At 41.9% G+C, this 21,751-nt stretch overlaps 1 protein-coding gene across 6 annotated transcripts in view; it reads right to left on the bottom strand.

Moving 5' to 3' along the window:
• ap3b1a (adaptor related protein complex 3 subunit beta 1a) overlaps window positions 1-21,751 on the bottom strand; it is a 323,977-nt gene that overhangs the window by 70,309 nt on the left and 231,917 nt on the right. For all 6 annotated transcript variants that reach the window (XR_015077649.1, XM_085982440.1, XM_085982449.1 and 3 more), the window contains exon 23: window positions 1,883-2,114. Coding sequence is in view for 5 of the 6 variants with exons in the window: in XM_085982440.1 (XP_085838566.1) it covers window positions 1,883-2,114 (232 nt within the window). In the remaining variant the exon portion in view is untranslated. The remainder of the gene's footprint in view (window positions 1-1,882; window positions 2,115-21,751) is intronic.

Raw genomic sequence — 21,751 nt, 5'->3', positions numbered from 1 at the left:
ATAGTGGAAGCATTGGTCGTCATTTTCCACAAATCCATAGATTCTGGAACGGTTACCGTGGATTGGAAGGTAGCAAATGTTACCCCACTATTTAAGAAAGGAGGGAGAAAACGGGGAACTTCAGACCAGTTAGCCTGACATCAGTAGTAGGGAAAATGCTAGAATCTATTATTAAGGACGTGGTAACAGGGCACTTAGAAAATAATAAGATTGGGCAGAGTCAACATGAATTTATGAAAGGGAAATCGTGTTTGACAAATCTATTGAGTTTTTTGAGGTTGTAACTAGCAGAAGAGATAAGGGGGAACCAGTGGAGGTGGTGTATTTGACTTTTCAGAAGGCATTCGCTAAGGTGCCACACAAGAGGTTATTAAATAAATTAGGGCTCCTGGGATTGGGGGTAATATACCCGCATGGATTGAGGATTGGTTAATGGACAGAAAACAGAGTAGGAATAAACGGGTACGATAGCAAAATACTGCGGATGCTGGAAATCCTAAACAACAGAAAACGCTGGAAAAACTCAGCAGGCCAGGCAACATCCGTGGAGAGGGAAATTAGAGTCAACGTTTCAGGTCGAAACCCTTCTACAGAACTGAGAAAAAAAGGCAGGAAATGAAAAGATTAAAAGGCAGTTTGGGGGCTGGGAAATGGGGGAGGGGATAAGACAGACATTAAGAGATATTCAAGGTGAGACGAGATAGTAATAGGACAGGTAAAGAGACAAACAAAGGCTCTAGATGAAGTGTGAAATGCGCTGGCAGAGTGAAAGACAGCTGCCATGTGGGAGAGAGGGGGAAAAAAAGGAAAAAGGCACAAATCAAAAAAGTGTGGATAAAAAATATAAAAATCTAATAGGGGTCGAGGTTATGATCTGAAATTGTTGGGGCCGAGGTTATGATCTGAAATTGTTGAACTCGATATTGAGTCTGGAAGGCTGTAAAGTGCCTAATCAGAAGAGGAGGTGCTGTTCCCCGAGTTTACGCTGAGCTTCCATGGAACAATGCAAGAGGCCGCAGACGGTGAGGTCTGAGTGGGAATGGAACGGTGAATTGAAATGACAGGTGACCGGAAGCTCGGGGTCACCCGTACGGACTGAACGTTCTTCTCATCTTAGCCTACACAGTGTTGGGCAGGTTATTGAATCATCAGAGCCCAGCACAATCTTGCCCTCAACTGAGATCCACAAACACATTTCCATTAGGAGTTGGTAAAAAGCGATTCAGCACAGGGGCTGTAACCTTCCTTACACAAAGGTGCTGAGGCCAATTCTAACTTGCCTTCCACTCTTTTCTTCCCTTCCCTTCTCTTCCCATCCACCCCCCACCACAGCACTAAACCAACTTACTGCATAGAGCAGGGATCTGTGACCTTTCTGGTCTGTTATGTCTCAACAACTTACCACCTTAACCAGCAAAGCCCTCAGGGAAGCTGTATTAGAAACTACAAATGAAGAGGTTTCAATCAAAATGTTGGACTTCTACAACTTTTTTCACCGGTTTCATTTTACTGGAGTAAGGTAAATACCATTTTTAAAATGCTGATAATATTAATCATATCTGATCAGACACCAAGATGATCTTGATCTCAGCTGTATCACTAAGGGAAGCTACCTAGTAGATGCCAGATGCTTCCTCATGCAGAAAGGAAAAAAAACAACAAAGGGAAGACTGAGGGGGGATGGATAGAAATATCTGTAGGTACATCATATAATATTGGCTTCATACATCAACAACAGTAACTTCAGTAGCAAAAGAGGGCTGGAAACATGTGTCTAACTGCCTTACGGTTAGGAAATAGTGGATGTCATAAGAATCAAGAAAGGTGAAAACTTATAAAAATGTAAAGCAAGACCTCGTACACAAATGTTGTATTTCAGTACCTATTTCATAGAAATCGTGCATTTGCATCCCCGATGCAAGCTTCCGCTCTCCGATTCGGATGTTCTTAATTTCTTTGTCAGAGCTATTGGTTAATGTGATCTGAACAGACACCATTTTTGAGTTGTAAATACATGGTTGACGTGGAAAGTGATACTGCGCTCCAAGACCTTTTCCAGACATCCGATGAAGTAGCTCATATGATTTTGGAGGAACAAATACTGGAGTTGTAACCTAAACAGCAAAGAAAGTACAGTAACTTGAACAGCGCAAATAGTAACACAAACAACAGAAGATTTTAATTATTTAATTTAAATCATTCTGAATCAGATCTTGAATCAGCTCTGTGCCCAATTTACTGCACTTCCCAAGTAGTTAAATGGAAAAAAAAAATCTAGTACATCTGTTCTGCTGATTCTTCCTATCCCAAATTCAAATTCTAGATCATTTGAGGGTTGATGAAGGTAGCGAAGTTGATGTGTATATGGATTTCAGGAAGCATTTGATAAAGTGCCACACAGACTTTAGAAAAATTGAAGCCAATGAAATTAAAAGGACAATGGCAGTGTGGGTACAAAATTGGCTAAGAGACAGAAGGCAGAGAATAGTGGTGAACGACTGTTTTTCAGACCGGAGGGAAGTATACAGTGGTGTCTCCCAGGGGGCCAGTATTAGGACCACTGCTCTTTTTATGTACATCAATGACGTGAACTTAGGTATAAGGGGCCTAATTTCAAAGTTTGCAGATGATACATAGCATGGAAATGTAGTAAGGAGTGAGAGGGACACGAGCAGGCTTCAGGAGGACAGACCAGTAAAATGGGCAGACACGTGGCAGATGAAATTTAACGCAGAGATGTGTGAAGTGATGCATTTTGGAAGGAAAAATGAAGAGGTGCAATACAAATTAAATGGTACAATTTTAAAGGGGATGCAGGAACAGAGATATCTGGGGGTTCACATACACAAATCTTTGAATGTGGCAGGACAAGTTGGTAAGACTAAAAAAAATATGGGATCCTTGGCTTTATAAATAGAGGTATAGAGCACAAAAGCAAGGCAGTTATGCTAAACCTTTATAAATCACTGGTTAGGCCTCAGCTAGAGTACTGTGTCCAATTCTGGGCATCACACTTTAGGAAGGATGTCAAGACTTTGGAGAGGGTGCGGAGGAGGTTTACTGGAATCATACCAAGAATGAGGGATTTCAGTTATGTGGAGAGACTAGAGAAGCTTGGGATTGTTCCCCTTAGAGCAAAGGAGGTTAAGGGGAGATTTAATAAAGGTGTTCAAAATTATGAGGGGTTTTGATAGAGAAGATAGGGAGAAACAGTTTCCACTGGCAGTCGGGTCAGTAATCAGAGGACAAAGATTTAAGATAATTGGCACAAAATCCAGGGGGGGGGATGGAAAGGAGTAGAATTATTTTTTTTTTTTTTTATAAACGCAGTGAGTTATAATGATCAGGCATGCACTACATGAAAAAGGTGGTGGAAGCAGATTGAATAGTAATTTTCAAAAGGGAATTGGATATATACTTGAAAAAGGAGAAATTTGAAGGGTTGTGGGGAAAGAGCAGGGGAATGGGATTAATTGGTAGGTCTTTCAAAGAGCTGAGACGCGATGGGCCAAATGGCCGCCTTCTGTGCTGCTAGATTCTATGATTTGGTTATGCATTTAATATAACGAGAAGCAACAAATAAACAAAGTGGTCTTATTGTTTTGAAAAAAAGGGTTTCGACCCGAAACGTCAACTCTAATTTCTCTCCACGGATGTTGCCTGGCCTGCTGAGTTTTTCCAGCATTTGCTGTTGTTATTAAAGCTGTCTTATTGTTGGACAGTTCTCTCCTTTTCATTCCCCAAATGTGGACAGGTAGATGACCTACTCCCCAGCCTCTCAAAGCTATTCAGGAGCAAAAGAATTACTACAATAATTTTGAACAAATTTTAATTAACTGTATATTCTCTTAATTGTTAGCTTACAAAGAGAATCCCTGCCTGAAAAAAATCATAAATTACAACCAATATCCTATCAGCAAAAAAATCACATTTTGCTACAATTTCTTCTGAACAATGCATAAACGTAAACTCAGTATGTACCAAGTGGCTATTTTTTTGATCCACTGCTTCTGCTGTACACAATACTTGTAAATCTATTTAAGGAGTCTTAAAATGACACTGCCTGGTTTATTTTACAGGGAGTAAACTACAACCTTTAAAAATATTTTGTGATCCTCTCAAACATTATCCTCTCAGCAGTTAGGTTTTGTAAGCATTTTTCCTATTCAACTGCTGACCATAATGTTATTATCCCTGGAATGTTTGTTCTAGGATGCATGAAGATAGTAGAAAATACTGCACAAAACATTTTCAAGGAAGAAAATCACAGGGCCCAAAAGGCTTGATGCACTGCAAGGACAGCACAGACCATTCACATATTTCATCTGTTTATTGCAATAAGCAAATAGCCCGTGGAATGACAGTGCACATAACTGTCAAATGAGTAACACTTAGGTTTAGTGAAACATTTATATGGGCCTTTACCTCTCTTAAAAACAGACAGCATCTCTCAATGTCATCCAAAAGAAGTCTTACATTTTTAACACTTCACTAAAAAATAACTGAAGAGTGTAAAATGACAAATACCTTGTGCAGTTAGCTGGTAATGGACCATACTCTCAACTCATTTAGATTTATGCAATATAAACTTGTCACTAATAATTAATTTATGAGACAGCTGTTGCCAGAATCTTCCAAGTCTATCGTTATAGAAGCTCTTAAGCTATACCTTCAAAAACTGTAGGCTGTTTCAAAGCAATTTTTTAAAGAAAGAAATAGACAGATCTCTAATAATCTGAAAGCAAAGTAAAACCTTAAAAACAACAGGTAGCACAATGAACTAAATTAGGTTAACTGGAAATAATATTACTGAATGCACAACTAAGCATCTCTGAAAATTAAAGGCTCGGTACTGTCTCCACATACGCTTTTAGGTAATGGTAACTTACAGTGGCTCTGTTTGTAAAGCACTTAGTGTCACTTATAGTTAGTGCAAGCAATAGTTCAAACTATTTGTCTATTTTGTATGAAATAAAAATCTATTTGCAAGTTGCTGAGTTTTATGAGGTGATGCCATTGCTTCATTAATAATCAACAGTTCACTGTTCCAGTCATTTTTCACAGGAATTATACCCAAAGCAGCCAGAGGCAAGTTTTATTTTTCTTATTCTATATATAAAGAAACTGCTTGGTGTGTCACATGGTTATGGTAAAACATTGCACTTGTCGTGCTGAACCACCGGTTTGATCTAATTTATTTGCCAAGTGGCAAGTTCCCAATTTTGACCAAGATACCAAAGGGTGACAGTAAGCATAAGCTAAACACATGGGATGGGAGCGAGAACCAGTCCAGGGCACCGACATATGCCTCGGTTAGAGTGGCATGTTACTTGCCAAACCCTTGACTGAGTAACTGAACATGCCATAAGAGAAGGAGCAATATAAGGTGACAATGAAAAAAAGAGCAGCAAACAATGAAGGACAATGCAGGCCAGTTGTGCTGTTCTATCAACATATTGCACAACATGCATTTAAACCAATTCCTCACACATTAATCTCAGATAGACAAGTGGATGGGAGGACTTGCCTCACTTGGCAGAAGAAAATTGACAGCAAGCTGTTCAATGCCAACTCCTGTACCGGTTATGTGGCAACATTAGCAGATGATTTGGGTTGGGAGGAGTATGATCCTAGTTGCTAATAGTCTTATGAGACTTATGGGGAGCAAAAGCAAAATAGGGAAGGAGGAAGGGAGCAAACTTGTTTCACCTCTACTCTTCCTTTTTAAAAGAAACACTTCCACATGGTTCCATTTTTAACCATCAACAATTCCCTGCTAGAAATGTTGCTGCATGGAGTGATAATTACCAAATGAGTAAATTACATTTAAAAACACTTCACACTCAAATCTTGTATACTCCTACCAATATAGATCACCGTTTGACTGCAGTCTCTCCCACTCAACCATGAGAGATCATCAAGGCTGCCCTCAGGGGACCACATAATAAAAATGCAACTCAAGACAAGTAGTAGAGCAGTCTAAAACCAGAGATCTGAAGTAAAAACCTGCATCAATTCTCGTACCAATATAGCTTAAATTTTTTAGCAGAATCATTACGTCAATGCCAGAGCATCACTTATCTCAGACCAGTGTCCTTAGAGCAGTATGTGCAGCCGTCACAATGTTACACCATTAGTTGCACCTCTACCAAGGAGTAGCGTCATCCAAATCTGGAGAGATCCGGGACGAGAGAGGAAAAAGCCAGCACAAGGGTCACTGATCAGGAAGTATCATGGGAAACTGAGACCAGTAGAGAACTTATAACTGGTTAACAAGTGCATGCAGAAAAGCTCTGCACACCTGGGCAAGGAACTACGGGCATAGCGATGAGCCCAAAGAGCTCCCTGCATCTACCTTGCAGCCATGCACACAAAGTAAATAAAGCAGATAGCAAACTCACCTCATACCCAAATGCACGGTGGCATAGTGGTTAGCACTGTTGCCTCACAGCGCCAGGGACCCGGGTTCGAATCCGGCCTCGGGCGACTGTGTGTGGAGTTTGCACATTCTCCCCGTGTTTGCGTGGGTTTCCTCCGGGTGCTCCGGTTTCCTCCCATAGTCCAAAGATGTGCGGGTTAGGTTGATTGGCTATGATAAATTGACCCTTAGTGTTAGGGGGATTAAATACGTGGGGTTACGGGGATAGGGTGGGATATGTGTTGGTGTAGGGGTTACGGGGATCGGGTGGGATATGTGTCGGTGCAGGCTCGATGGGCCGAAATGGCCTCTATCTGCACTGTGGGGTTTCTGTGATTCTGTGAAATCAGAAACCTGCAGATACCTTACCATTCAACCCCAAATATCAAGACAACCCCAACAAAACATTAAGCATTACCTCGCAGGCTTCCCCTCACACAAAAACACTCAGATGCCAAATTCTCGAGCCCAGTGGAAATCAAAGTAAGCAAAAAGCCCTTTAGTCTAATCCCCAAACTGCTAAATGACAGATGATCTGCACACTTCCAAAGCAACTACAATTGCACTAATATACAAGAGCTAAGACCCAATTTCTCCTGAATCTGTAGATATATTTAAAATCCTCTGCAGGCATTTCCCATCATAAATTCCTATGTCCATATTTATAATGGAAACTGACAAAGTACATGGGTTATGCTGTAATTACACCCTCTCCCCAGCGGTGGCGCAGCATTGCCCTGTATGTAATTAGGTTACAGGTTTACATGAGCAGTTTTCATTATAAATATGGGCACAGAAATTTGTATAAGAAATCTAAAAATGCCAGAATGTAAGAGTTTAAAACGGGGACTGAATAACGCCTGCACCTTCTGATCCAATTATCCCCTTCCCTCTAATCCTACTTCATCCGAAGACTACACTTGGTCCTGATTTTCCCTGAGCAGCGCCACAGGAGACCAATTAGTCAGAATTAAAACGCTGAGCACCAAGCCAAACAAAATGGTCTCTGGACTGGCAGACGCCGGCCAAATAGCCTTCATACATGGATACCACTCAAGAAACACAGCACAAAGATCCCTGCCCCAAAATTCATCCTGCAGAAAAGGCATCTACTTGATAGAGTGGGAGTTCCGACTGCTTGCATTCAAAAAGGCGTTAGAGATATGCTAAGTAATTGGATCAAAATCCTTTTTGTTCACACTCTGCATCCTCAGTGTGTGCCAGTGACTAGACCTCTATTTTGCTCCTGTAAACCATCGCCATCCTTTGCCCCAGCCAGAGACCTCCTGACGATAGAAGTCAATCCAGAAATACACGTAGGAGGAGCAGGGCATAAAATAGAAGCATACGACACCAAATACCAACTTTGCCACCTCACAATTTGTTTTTTTAGTTGAGGACTTTTGGTGAATATAAGCTAGATGTTACAAAATGGATCTCTCTGTATTCCCAAATATATATGAGGAACTCACATATTACATTTGTGGTTGGAGACAGGCTTTGAATACCTAGGTTTGATGGCACATGCAAGCTCAATGGCCCAGTGTAGCACTGTGCCATGCACCAGAAGAACCCAAATGCAAACTCTGATCTGTGCAGAATTGGCCGATCACTGATCTCAGCCAGGCCACAAATGCGGCACAATCGGCCTCAACACCTCTAGGCTAGGAATGTAGAGTAGAACAGCCTGCCCGAGCCAACTCTGTGAAGGACATCTCGATGAAAATAAACATGCGCCGTGTCTCATCTACTTTTGCTGTGTGTTGCCGGTCATAGCCCTGGCAAGAGCAATTTCAAATTTTTTTTATGGCCAGGCAAGATACTGTGCACGTACTTCAAATGTCTATCGCTTTCCAAATAGAAGGACTTAGACTTCCAAAACATTGGAGACCAGTACTAGGCTGACCAATTCCAAGATCAGCACTGCAAATTGCCTCTTCACCAAAATCTTGGCTGGGCATGAATTACAGAATTTCTCTGCTAAACCTCTGAATAACTTGCCTTTCACAAATACTGAGCATACCACAGCACCTCCCAAACCCACAACCTCCACCACCTGAAAGAACAAGTAGAGCAAGTGCATGGGAACACCATTACCGCTAAGTTCCCTTCCATGTCACACACTATCCTGTTCCTTCACCGTCACCGTGTCAAAATCCTGGCACGCCCTATCTAACAGCACTATGGAAGTACATTCACCACCTGCACTGCAGCGGTTCAAGGCAGCTCACCACCACCTTCTGAGCAACTAGGGATTGGTAATAAATGCCAGACTTGCCAGTGATGTCTACATCCCGAGAATTACTTTAAAAAACACTCACACCTAGAGCTGCACCAAGTGCTGGGATATTGAAAATGTTATCCATATCTCAAAACAAGTGAGACATGAATCTGGAAATCATAGACCAATTAAGTCCAACACCTTGAGTGGGGAAAATATTTGACAGCATAATATGGCACACCATCACTGTTCATCAAAGGAGCACAGAAACCATCATAGGGCAGAGTAGTCAGCATGTTTAAAAAAAAATGGATCTTGCCTCATTCATCTATTGGAATTTTCTGGGAAGACCATTAAACTAATGGATGAGGGTTTTCCAGTGGATATAATTTATCTCGATTCAAAGAAGATATTTCATAAAAGTTCCATGTTTGATTGTGAAGTGTTAATGATTTATTGCTACGGTCTGCTTTAAGATCTGGAGCAGATGGAGGAAAACAGTGACAACTGGAATTCAACTGGGGTCTGCCCACAGTCCTCTAATGTTCACCATATCTATTCTTTCCTCCAAAAAGAATAAAATAACAGATCTCTGCAAATTCGTCCTTTAACTTAGAGCAGGCAGCAACGCAAACTGCAAATTCAATGCTACTGCCAACACCGTTCTGTAGTTAGTCTGTTTCTTCTACATTCAAGGTAAAGGCACTATTGACATCACAATTTTTTTCCCAACCAGTAATCCAGCTGAGAATCGATGACTCATCTTCAAATGTGGCAAACTGTTCAAAAGCAGCTCTGGAAAACAAACCTACAAATTCCTTGCATCTTAATAAACCTGAGAGCTTCTAAGCTAAGCAGGTCAGTATTAAGCATTATGAGGGCCATTAGTTTACGATGACCAAGTTAAACTCCATTCCATTACGATACAAAGCTAGCTGGGAAAGTAAGTTGTGAGGAGGATGCAAAGGGGGTGCAAAGGGATATAGATAGGTTAAGTGAGTGGGCAAGAACATGGCAGATGGAATATAATGTGGAGAAATGTATCCACTTTGGTAGGAAAAATAGAAAAACAGAATAATTTTCAAATGGTGAGATTGGGAAATGTTGGTATTCAGAGGCACCTGGGTGTCCTTGTACACTAATCACAGTTAACATGCAGGTACAGCAAGCAATTAGGAAAGCAAAGGTATGTTGGCCTTTATTACAAAGGTGTGGAGATGCCGGTGTTGGACTGGGGTGGACAATTGTGAGAAGTCACACAACACCAGGTTATAGTCCAACAGTTTTATTTGAAATCACAAGCTTTCGGAGCACTGCTCCTTCGTTAGGTGAAGTGGAGAGATGCACAAAGACACAGCTTATATCGTCAGAGAATAATACCAGATGATTACAGGTAATCTTTCTAACTGCCATTTATCACACCTTGGCAGAGAGATAATCACAGCAATCAAAGATGTGAATGGTGTCCAAACAGGTTAGTCAGGAAAACATTACATCAAAGAACAATGAGGTGGGATCACAAGGGGTCAAATGTTGCAGATGCTGGGGTCTGTATGAAAAACAAAAAAAGAGACAGAATTTTTTGCTGGAAATCACAGCAGGTCCAGCCGCATCTGTGTAGAGAGAACAAGCCAACAACGACTGGCGTCTGGATGACCCTACGTCAGGTGGGGTTACACGTAGCGTGATATGAACCCAAGATCCCGGTTGAGGCCGTCCTCATGAGTGCGGAACTTGGCTATCAGTTTCTGCTCTACGATTTTGCGTTGTGTGTCTCAAAGGCCGCCTTGGAGAATGCTTACCCAAAGATCGGAGGCTGAATGTCCTTGACTGCGGAAGTGTTCCCCGACTGGGAGGGAACACTCCTGCCTGGCAATTGTTGCACGGTGTCCGTTCATCCGTTGTCGCAGTGTCTGCATGGTCTCGCCAATGTACCATGCTCCAGGGCATCCTTTCCTGCAACGTATGAGATAGACAACGTTGGCCGAGTCACACGAGTATGTACCATGTACCTGGTGGGTGGTGTCCTCACGTGTGATGATGGTATCTGTGTTGATGATTTGGTATGTCTTGCAGAGGTTGCCGTGGCAGGGTTGTGTGGTGTCGTGGTCGCTGTTCTCCTGCAAGCTGGGTAATTTGCTGTGAACGATGGTCTGTTTGAGGTTAGGCGGCTGTTTGAAGGAGAGTAGTGGAGGCATGGGGATGGCCTTAGCGAGGTGTTCGTCATCATCGATGACACGTTGAAGGCTGCGAAGAACATGGCGTAGTTTCTCCGCTCCGGGGAAGTACTGGACAACAAAGGGTACTCTGTTGGTTGTGTCCCGTGATTGTCTTCTGAGGAGGTCTATGCGATTTTTTGCTGTGGCCCGTCGGAACTGTCGATCGACGAGTCGAACGTCATATCCCGTTCTTACGAGGGCGTCTTTCAGCGTCTGTAGGTGTCCATCGCGTTCCTCCTCGTCTGAGCAGATCCTGTGTATTCGCAGGGCTTGTCCATAGGGGATGGCTTCTTTGACGTGGTTAGGGTGGAAGCTGGAGAAGTGGAGCATCCTGAGGTTGTCCATGGGCTTGCAGTAGAGTGAAGTGCTGAGGTGTCCATCTTTGATGGAGATTCGTGTGTCCAAGAATGAAACCGATTCCATGGTGAGTTTGATGGTGGGATGGAACTTGTTGATGTTATCGTGTAGTCTTTTCAGTGATTCTTCGCCGTGGGTCCATAGGAAGAAAATGTCGTCGATGTATCTGGTGTATAGCGTTGGTTGGAGGTCCTGTGCAGCGAAGAAGTCTTGCTCAAACTTCTGCATGTAGATGTTGGCGTATTGGGGTGCGAATTTGGGCCCCATGGCTGTTGTGTGTGTTTGGGTAAAGATCTGGTTGTCGAAGATGAAGACATTGTGGTCAAGGATGAAGCGGATGAGTTGTAGGATGGCGTCTGGAGATTGGCTGTTGTTGGTGTTGAGTACTGAGGCTGTCGCAGCGATGCCGTCATCGTGGGGGATACTGGTGTAGAGTGCCGAGATGTCCATCGTGGCGAGGAGTGTTCCTGGTTCAACTGGTCCGTGCGTGCTGAGTTTCTGTAAGAAGTCGGCAGTGTCGCGACAGAAGCTGGGGGTTCCCTGTACGATGGGTTTCAGGATGCCCTCGACGTATCCAGAGAGGTTCTCACACAGGGTTCCGTTGCCTGATACGATAGGACGTCCGGGTGTGACCCCACCTCATTGTTCTTTCATGTAATGTTTTCCTGACTGACCTGTTTGGACACCATTCACACCTTTGATTGCTGTGATTATCTCTATGCAGAGTTGTGATAAATGGCAGTTAGAAAGATTACCTGTAATCATCTGGCATTATTCTCTGACTATATAAGCTGTGTCGTTATGAATCTCTCCACTTCACCTGACGAAGGAGCAGCGCTCCGAAAGCTTGTGATTTCAAATAAAACTGTTGGACTATAACTTGGTGTTGTGTGACTGCTTACATTTATTACAAAGGGATTAGAGTACAAGAGTAAAGAAGTCTTACTGCCATTATATAGGGCCTTGGTGAGACCACACCTGGAGTTGCGTACAATTTTGGTCTCCTTACCAAAGGAAGGATATACTTGCCTTTGATTGATTCCTGGGATGTGGGGGGATTGTCCTATGAGGAGAGATTGAGTAGACTAGGCCTATATGCCCTAGAGTTTAGAAGGATGACAGGTGATCTCATTGAAACGTATAAAATTCTATGGGGAATTGACAGAGTAGATGCAGAGAGGATGTTTTCCCTGGCTGGGAAGTCCAGAACTAGGGGTTACAGTCTCAGAATAAGGGGTCAGTCATTTAGGACTAAGGAGAAATTTCTTCACTCGAAGGGTTGTGAATCTTTGAAATTCTCTACCCTAGAGGGCTGTGGAGGCTCAGTCAGAGTATATTCAACATAAGAAATAGGAGCAGCAATAGGCCACTTGGCCCCTCAAGCCTGCTCCACCATTCAATAAGATCATGGCTGATCTTGGGCTCAAAGCCACTTCCTTGCCTGCTCCCCATAACCCTTCACTCCCTTATCTTGCAAAAATCTGTATCTCCACCTTAAATGTGTTTAATGACCCCAGCCTCCACGGCTCTTTGGGGCAGAGAATTCCAGAGATTTACAACCCTCAGAAGAAATTCCCCCTCCTCTCAGTTCTAAAAGGGCGACCTATTATTCTGAAACTGCCCCCGAGTTCTAGATTTCCCCACGAGGGGAAGCATCCTCTCTGCATCTACCTTGTCAAGCCCCCTCAGTATCTTATATGTTGTTTCAATAAGATCACCTCATTCTTCTAAATTCCAATGAGTATAGGCCCAACCTGCTCAACCTTTCTTCATAAGTCAACCCCATCATCTCTGGAATTAACCTAGTGAATCGCCTCCAATGCAAGTATATCCTTCCTTAAATAAGGAGACCAAAACTGTACGCAGTACTCAAGGTGTGATCTCGCCCATACCCTGCACAGTTGTAGCAGGACTTCCCTGCTTTTATACTCCAACCCCCTTGCAATAAAGGCCAACATTCCATTTGCCTTTTTGATTACTCGCTGTACCTGCATGCTAACTTTGTGTTTCGTGCACAAGGGCCCACAGGTCCCTTCTGAACTGTAGCATTTTATAATCTCTTTAAATAATAATTTGCTTTTTTATTCTTCCTGCCAAAGTGGATAACCTCGCACTTTCCCACATTATATTCCATCTGCCAAATGTTTGCCCACTCACTTAGCCTGTCTATATCCCTTTGCAGATTCTTTGAGTCCTCTGCACAACTTGCTTTCCCACCCAACTTTGTATCATTTGCAAACTTGGCTACATTACACTCAGTCCCTTAATCCAAGTCATTAATGTAGATTGTAAATAGTTGAGACGCCAGCACCGATCCCTGTGGCACCCTACTAGTTACTGTTTGCCAACCGGAAAATGACCCATTTATCCCAACTTCTGTTAGTTAGCCAAATCTTATCCATGCTAATATATTACCCCCAATTCCGTGAGCTCTTATCTTATGCAGTAACCTTTTATGTGGCACCTTATCGAATGCCTTCTGGAAATCCAAATACACCACATGCACTGGCTCACCTTTGTCCACCCTGCTCGTTACATCCTCAAAGAACTCCAGCAAATTTGTTAAACATGATTTCCCTTTCATAAAACCATGCTGACTCTGCTTGACTGCATTATGATTTTCCAAATGCCCTGCTACTGCTTCCTTAAATGAAGGACTCCAACATTTTCCCAACGACGGGTGTTAGGCTAACTGGTCTATAGTTTCCTGCTTTCTGTCTCCCTCATGTCTTAAATAGGGGTGTTACATTTGCAGTTTTCCAATCCGCTGGGACCTCTCCAGAGTCCAGGGAATTTTGGTATATTGCAACCAATGCATCCACTACCTCTGCAGCCACTTCTTTTAAGACCCTGGGATGCAGGCCATCTGGTCCAGGGAACTTGTCGTCTTTTAGTCCCATTATTTTACCAAGTACTATTTCCTTAGTGATAGTGATTGTCTTTAGTTCCCCCCTCCCTGCAGCCCCTTGATTATCCATTATTGGGATGTTGTTAGTGTCTTCTACCGTTGCGACAGATACAAAATATTTGTTCAGTCTCTGCCATTTCCCTGTTCCCCATTATTAATTCCCCAGTCTCATCCTCTAAGGGACCAATGTTTACTTTAGCTACTCTCTTCCTTTTTATATACCTGTAGAAGCTCTTACTTTCTGTTTTAATATTTCTTGCCAGTTTACTCTCATAATTCATCTATTTTTTTTAATTTTTTTTTAAAGTCATCCTTTGGTTTAAAAAAATTTCCCAATCCTCTGGTCTCCCACCAATCTTGGCAACATTGTATGCCTTCGTTTTCAATTTGATACCATCCTTTACTTCCTTAGTTAGCCACGGATGGTGCTCCCTTCTCTTAAAATCTTTCTTTCTCACTGGAATATATTTTTGTTGAGAGTTATGGAATATCTCCTTAAATGTCCGCCACTACAATTCCACTGTCTTACCCTTTAATTTATTTTTCCAGTCCACTTTAGCCAGTTCTGCCCTCATGCCATTCAAGACAGAGAGTGAAACATTTTTGGATATTAAGGGAACCAAGGGATATGGGGATAGTGCAGGAAGGTGGAGTTGAGGTACATGATCAGCCATGATCTTATTGAATGGCGGAGCAGGCTCAAAGGACCAAATGGCTTACTCTTGCTATTTCTTATGTTATGTTATTACATGGGATTTCAGGATTTTGGGGATCATATTCTGAATTCCCTTAGTTTTCTGTGAAAACCAAAGGCCAGTGGCCTCAGCAATATTTCTTTAACAGTAATAAATAAACCTTTGGAGGAGAACTTGTATTTTGAAATGTAGACACTCCAACCAGAAATTAAAGCATGTAGGAAATGGTTTCAATGTCCTCATCTTTAAGCGGAGACACTCAATGTTTTAAAGGGGAGACTGAATAGGCACTTGCAGAGCTACAGGGATAGAGTGGGGGAATGGGACGGATTGGATTGCTCTAGAGAGAGCTGGCATGGACTTGATAGGCCGAATGGCCTCCTTCTGTGTCATTATGATTCTATGCCTCTTAGCTTTGCAAAAAACAGTAGTAGATGGATGACTATACCAGAATGGTTAATATACAGTGGCTGAGTTTACATACAATTCCTAGCAAGCGAGTAGTTATGGTCACCCAAGTAGCCACGGGCAAATGGGCCAGAAGATTAAACAATGGCTGAAATACTTCCAGTAATTAAATAAAAAATATTTATCATGTAAAGTGAGTCGTGCAATAAGTGGAATGGCTCCCCCACTGGGGACTGGTTCCACTAAAGTACATCAAGGCTGGTGAAACAACTTGTACCAAGAACATGAAAATGGCAACTCATCAGAAACTAACAGGACACAAGTACAACCAGGGGGAGGGGGGGGGGGGGTGGGGAAGATGAGAATTTAACGCAGCAAGTTATGATGATCTGAAATGCACCGTCTGCAAGGGTGGTGGAAACAGATTCAACAGTAACTTTCAAAAGGAAATTGGACGTATACTTGAAAAGGAAAAAAACTGCAGGAATATGGGGAAAGAGCAGGGGAGTGGGACTAACTGAATAGCTCTTTCAAAAAGCCAGCATAGGCACAGTGGGCAGAATGGCCTTCTTTTCTGTGCTGCATGATTCGATGTTAAATAAAGCGAGAAGCAATAGCATACAATGTCAAAACCAGGACAAGAGGCCTGCACAGCCTCAAATCCTGAAAAGCACAAGAGTCTATAAGTATAAATGCGTCAAACTGAATCCAGAAGACTGACTTCCATATTTAACCAATCTTCCCAAAGTAAATCTTAAACCTCAACCTGTAAAGCAGTACCAATATATTAATCAATATATTTATGTTGCTTTAGTAGCTGTGTCATATACAGCAAGTACATAGCCATTTGAAAATGTAGGGTAGTAAAAATGAAATACTGAAGGAATAAAAGATGTAAAAGCTGCTGTAATTTAAAGCTGTGTTTACATGTGGTCAACTTATATTTTCTTAAAGGTAATGCTATTTACTCTGACCTTGCAGATACAAGGTGGATATTCATCACTGCAGTTTGACTAACTCGTTTTGTCTGTCAATAAGTGATGTCTTAATCTTTGCTTTATCTTGTCCAGAATCACAGCTCAACAATGCTGTCATTTTTCAAGGTCTGAATTTAGCTTCAACTGCATATCATCACCAGTTGACAAAATGGACATCGAGCAAGACCTTATTTTACAAACTCTGTTCTCTCCTTGTAAATGTAACTATAATTCAGAACAAATTACCTAACCTTGACTTAGCAGTCGATCTTTGATTTTCCACCCTTTTTTTGTGAACAAGTGATAAAGCATTTGGAAATGTTGATTGAGGGGGTCTATTATGCTTCAACTTAAAGCAGAGGTGATTGATGCAAGAAATAGTCACCTTCTGAGTGTGCTACAAGGCAGATATCCTTTTTGTCAAATGACCTGAAAATCCTGCTGACATTCTAAAAGAACCCTCAAGGATACCAGGTATTTTGCAGAAGTCCATTATGAAAGAAAATCACTTTCATTTGATATGTAAAATGCTCTGATGCAAAGAGTATATAGTCCTCTGATAATCTTGCCACGATACTCACTTTGAAATGTGCAAAAACAAATCAAGCAATCATTCAGTGCTACATGTCCTCCATGGACACAACTTTCACCCATTGTAGTAGGGTTCACCTTGGGTAGAAGTAAGTAAACAATCACGACTTGTTCCTTCTCACAGTAAGCATCAGTTTTAATCGTCTCCGTTCCAAGGGAAGGGAAAGGAAGGGATGGTGGGGAAAAGCACTAATCAAGCTATTTTGACAAAATAATGACACATCGAAGGGACCCCTGCAAATGCTGAACCCTCTCTATTTCCTGATTTTCAAAAGACATCAAATGCCCAATTATCACCCAGAAAACATGTGTTCAGAAACTGTTGACTATGGAGATTCCCCAGGATAATCTCAGGGAGCCAGTCTGAAAACATACACTAATCTAATTTTCTCACACCAAGATTTTCTATCAATGTAGTCAACTTTGTCAGTTCTTCCTCTGTTAGAGGTCATTAGCCCTAAATCACTCTGCCTCTTCACCTCCATCTCCTTCCTTAAGGCCCTCCTTAAAACTCACCTCTTCAACCAAGCATTTGGTCAGCCCTCTCCGTATCTCCTCCTTGGTCTCAGCATCCATTTTTGTCTGATTACGCCCGTGTGAAACACCATGGGACTTCTTTTTTTTAAAACATTAAAAGGAGCTATAGAAATGTAAGTTTTTGTTAATCTTTCAGTCTCCTGGTCCAGTAAGTATAGCAAAGGCCTCCAACTTTCTTAATGGTCAAAATTTCCTATTTTTCCAAGAACTAAACCTCCATTGCAAGTACAGGAATACGAACTTCTGTCCCAAACACAATGGGTCGGGGGGGGGGGAAGTGTAAACATTTTCACATCCCTTAATAGCCGTACCCAGAGTCAAGTGGTTGTAGTGCCAATTAGGGTAAAGTATTATTGCATCCTCAACTATACATTGTGTAGCTTAAAAGGATAATCTTCCTAAAATTTGACATACACCTCAAACACAGAAAAATAGCTCAGTGTGACAATTTGTATTTGCCACACTAGTATACCTGTGGCCAGAGTTTGAGATTTTCAATTTGTGCCATATTAGAGGCAGATTTGTGCTGTGGGCTGTAAACCAATAGGAATTGCTTGGGACTGCACAACTCATTTCACTCTCGACAGCCAGAGACTAAATTCATAACAAGAGGCTAACCAGGATTTTAGCAAGACCCTGCAGCTACTCTGAGCAAACACGTGGACTTGGATAAAATATTGGAACAATGTTTACATCTCCTGATGCTTCCACCTGAATCCAAATGCTCTTCTTACCTAATCTTAATGAATGAATGGACTCAGCACATCTACAGTTGTTGAAATCTCTCATGCCAAGAGCCTGCCCTGAATGTCTTTGCCTCAGTTAGGGGTGAACTTGTTGAGAAACGTGACAACTAGTAACCCACTTGTCCTTAGCAGTCAGTTAAATTTGTTGATGCAAATATCCCTCTCTCCCATCCTAATCGGACTGCTACCCAGAGTATTGAAAATTTGAATTGGCTGCAAAGGACAAGTAGACTACTGGTGTTAAGTTGCAACGAGCCTGACCTAATCAAGGCAAAAGCAATCATCCCACGGCCTGAAGTGGCAATGACAGGGACTGAGGCTGTGGGTAACAGAATAATGTCATTGGACTGAGGCTGGGATAACGGTGTTGGAGAATGACGATCTGAAGGGCATGTCTAGCTTCAAGTAAAAGGGTTTGTAGGATGAAATTATGTCTTGCTTTCATTGCAGTTTGGGCACAGGTCCCAGAGATGAAAGCTGGTGCCTAACCCACTGCATCAACCAATCTCTAGAATAAAAAATGAACATATACACTGCATAATAGATTACAAACAATATTGAACATACATTTATTGTACTGGTGAAGGTGACCTGCATAAACAACCAACTTTAGCTTGTCCTTTTTTGTGATACTAATGATTTGTTTTATTTTCAAGTGAGGGAATAGGGAAAAAGCAACTTCACAAAAACTCAAAACAAGTATTTACACATCAGGTTCAGTCAGTTCACAATAAGGTAACTTTTGTGATGCTAGCTAGCCAGGAGTGTTGGACACAATGTCAGTCCTATATTGTGTCAGCCGTGGCTCAGTGGGTAGCACTCTCACCCGAGTCACAAGGTTGTTGGTTCAAGTCCCACTCCAGAGACTTGAGCACAAAAATCTAGGCTGCCACTCCAGTGCAGTGGTGAGGGAGCACTGCACTGTCGGAGGTGCTGTCTTGCAGATGAGATGTTAAATCGAGGCCCCGTCTGCTCGCTCAGATGGATGTAAAAGGTCCCATGGCAATATTTGGAAGAGTAGGGGCATTATCCCCGGTGTCCTGGCCGATATTTATCTCTCAATCAACATAAAAACAAATTATATGGTCATTATCACATTGCTGCTTGTGGGAAATTGGCTACATTACAATAGTGACTACACTTCAAAAGTACTTCATTGGCTGTAATGTGTTTTGGGATGTCCCGAGGTCGTGAAAGGTGCTATGTAAATGCAAGTCTTTCTTTTTCTTCTAGTGAGGCTCCGTGTTGGGATTAGAGGCTTGCAAAAAATTCTAATATATTCACGTGGGAATTCACACACCGATACGGGGTATGGGGAAAACTAAACTTGCTGAGGTGGTTTTGCGCAGGAGGGAGTTGAAATGGATGGTTAGTTGTAGCTGTGCAGTGCAGAGCAATAGCGAAGCAAGTCGGCATTCTGGCTGAGTAAGCTAGCTACAACCTTACACCGGTGAGGTATTGAGGTGCTTCTCTTTACGAGTAGAATATAGCACTCAACAAAAGTCTTATGCCACGTCCTCTATTGCCATTATATTGGAGAAAAATTAGAGTCATATCCTTGCAGCCGACAGAATTATCCCGATAACTAACATTTTTATAAACTAGTCGAACGGCAGCATTTAAAAGTCATTTTAAACACTTTTTAGGCTGTAGAAAGCATTTCGATAAGATGGCATAATTTTTTCTAATATATTACTGTTGACATTTTGCAAGAAAGCAACTATTTTTATTTTACATCATCTATAATTCAGGCGCAAACCTGTTTTTATTTGTCCATGATTTTTCCTCCTGAGCGATTTTAGTAAACAGCATTAAGCAATTGCTTGGCAAAAAATTTAATTTTAAATGTTTATTATAGGAATTTGAAAAAGGTATTTTGAACAATAATGAAATAATGGTTGCGTGTGGAAAATAAATGCAAATAACGAAAATCCAATTACTGAGTCAGGAATTAAGTATGGTAACATTTCCAATGATCTGACAAACAATATTAATGAACACAGTGCACCCTGCCCTGGTATAGTTAGCAATTCAAAACAATGGAACGTAACACAGTGGAGCCCACTTGAGATCAGCTCGGATAAGATCAGATCCCATACAAGATAAACTTATTGAGATCAAAATGATTTAAAAATCAAACTGTAAATCAGCCTTTTTGCAGATAATCTTGTAGTTATGAAGATCATGAGATGTTATCACTAAAGTCAAATTGTTAATACTTCTCTGAAGAATGGAAACAAAAGTGCTGCCTACTGCTTTAAAGTGTGTTTATGGGCTCCGAGTGTCACTGGCAAGGCCAGCATTTATTGCCCATCCCTAGTTGCCCTCGAGAAGGTGGTGGTGAGCCGCCTTCTTGAACCGCTGCAGTCCATGTGGTGATGGTACTTCCACAGTGCTGTTAGGTAGGGAGTTCCAGGATCTTGACCCAGCAACGATGAAGGAACGGCGATATACTTCGAAGTCAGGATGGTGTGTGACTTGGAGGGGAACTTGGAGGTGGTGGTGTTCCCATGCGCCTGCTGTCCTTGTCCGTCTAGGTGGAAGAGGTCGCGGGTTTGGGAGGTGCTGCAGTGCATCTTGTAGATGGTACACACTGCAGCCACGGTACGCCGGTGGTGGAGGGAGTGAATGTTTAAGGTGGTGGATGGGGTGCCAATCAAGCGGGCTGCTGTGTCCTGGATGGTGTCGAGCTTCGAGTGTTGTTGGAGCTGCACTCATCCAGGCAAGTGGAGAGTATTCCATCACACTCCTTACTTGTGCCTTGTAGATGGTGGAAAGGCTTTGGGGAGTCCAGAGGTGAGCCACTCGCCGCAGAATACCTAGCCTCTGACCTGCTTAGTGGAGGTGTTAAAATTTAACGTCGTCAGCCACACCCTACTCTCAATTGCTTAGATATTCTTATGAAAACAAAACTGCTACACAAAGTTGTACTAGATAGACTGTGCACACTTTGAAAAAGATCTATAACATAAGTTCTAAGTGAACAATAATATGACACCCTTTCCTGATCTATCGTTTTCAGAATTTTCATTAGAATGAATGTACCAATTTTATTAAACCTAGTTACTTCAACTATTGTAACCTCATCAGTCAACAGGTAAAGAGAGTACTTCTGTTTCAATGTAACCAATCTTTCTTGCTCAGTTTGTAGATTCCCCCTGGTTTCCAGTTAAAACATAAGGTTGTTCATTTAGGCTCTTTCTCCCCCTGTTTATTACTTGTATGTTTTTATTACACTCCGGGCTTGATGCTCCTCTCCTTGCTGGTGGCACTGAATTTCTTTGTAACCTGAGTGAGCTCCAGCTGTGGGAATAGTTTGAATGTCAGATTTTGATATTTATTGTAAACCTTGCAATACTGGCCAAAGAGACAAAAAACAAACACAGGAAATCAATAATTTAGTGTTGGTTCACATTAAAAATAACAAATGGACTGCCTGACCAAGAACCAGACTGGTGACAACCCTCTAATACAGTATAAATGAACTATAAAAATCCTTGCAAAGGCACTGAATATGGACTATTATCCAATAAGGTTACACAGAACAATGTATACAATTTTTTAAACTGCAAAAGTAGTGTAATTCAATATTTGAGGGAAAAAAATTAGGAAAATCTACTGTTACACTGCATTGCCAAAAAGCTTGAACTGAACCCAAGAGTATAGAACCTATC

Source organism: Somniosus microcephalus, chromosome 1, assembly GCF_052327205.1.
Source record: "Somniosus microcephalus isolate GS21.2 chromosome 1, FLI_Smic_1.0, whole genome shotgun sequence".
Taxonomy (NCBI): Eukaryota; Metazoa; Chordata; class Chondrichthyes; order Squaliformes; family Somniosidae; genus Somniosus; species Somniosus microcephalus.
The sequence above is the reverse complement of the archived record's forward strand: the minus strand, read 5'-3'. Positions and strand labels throughout refer to the sequence as shown.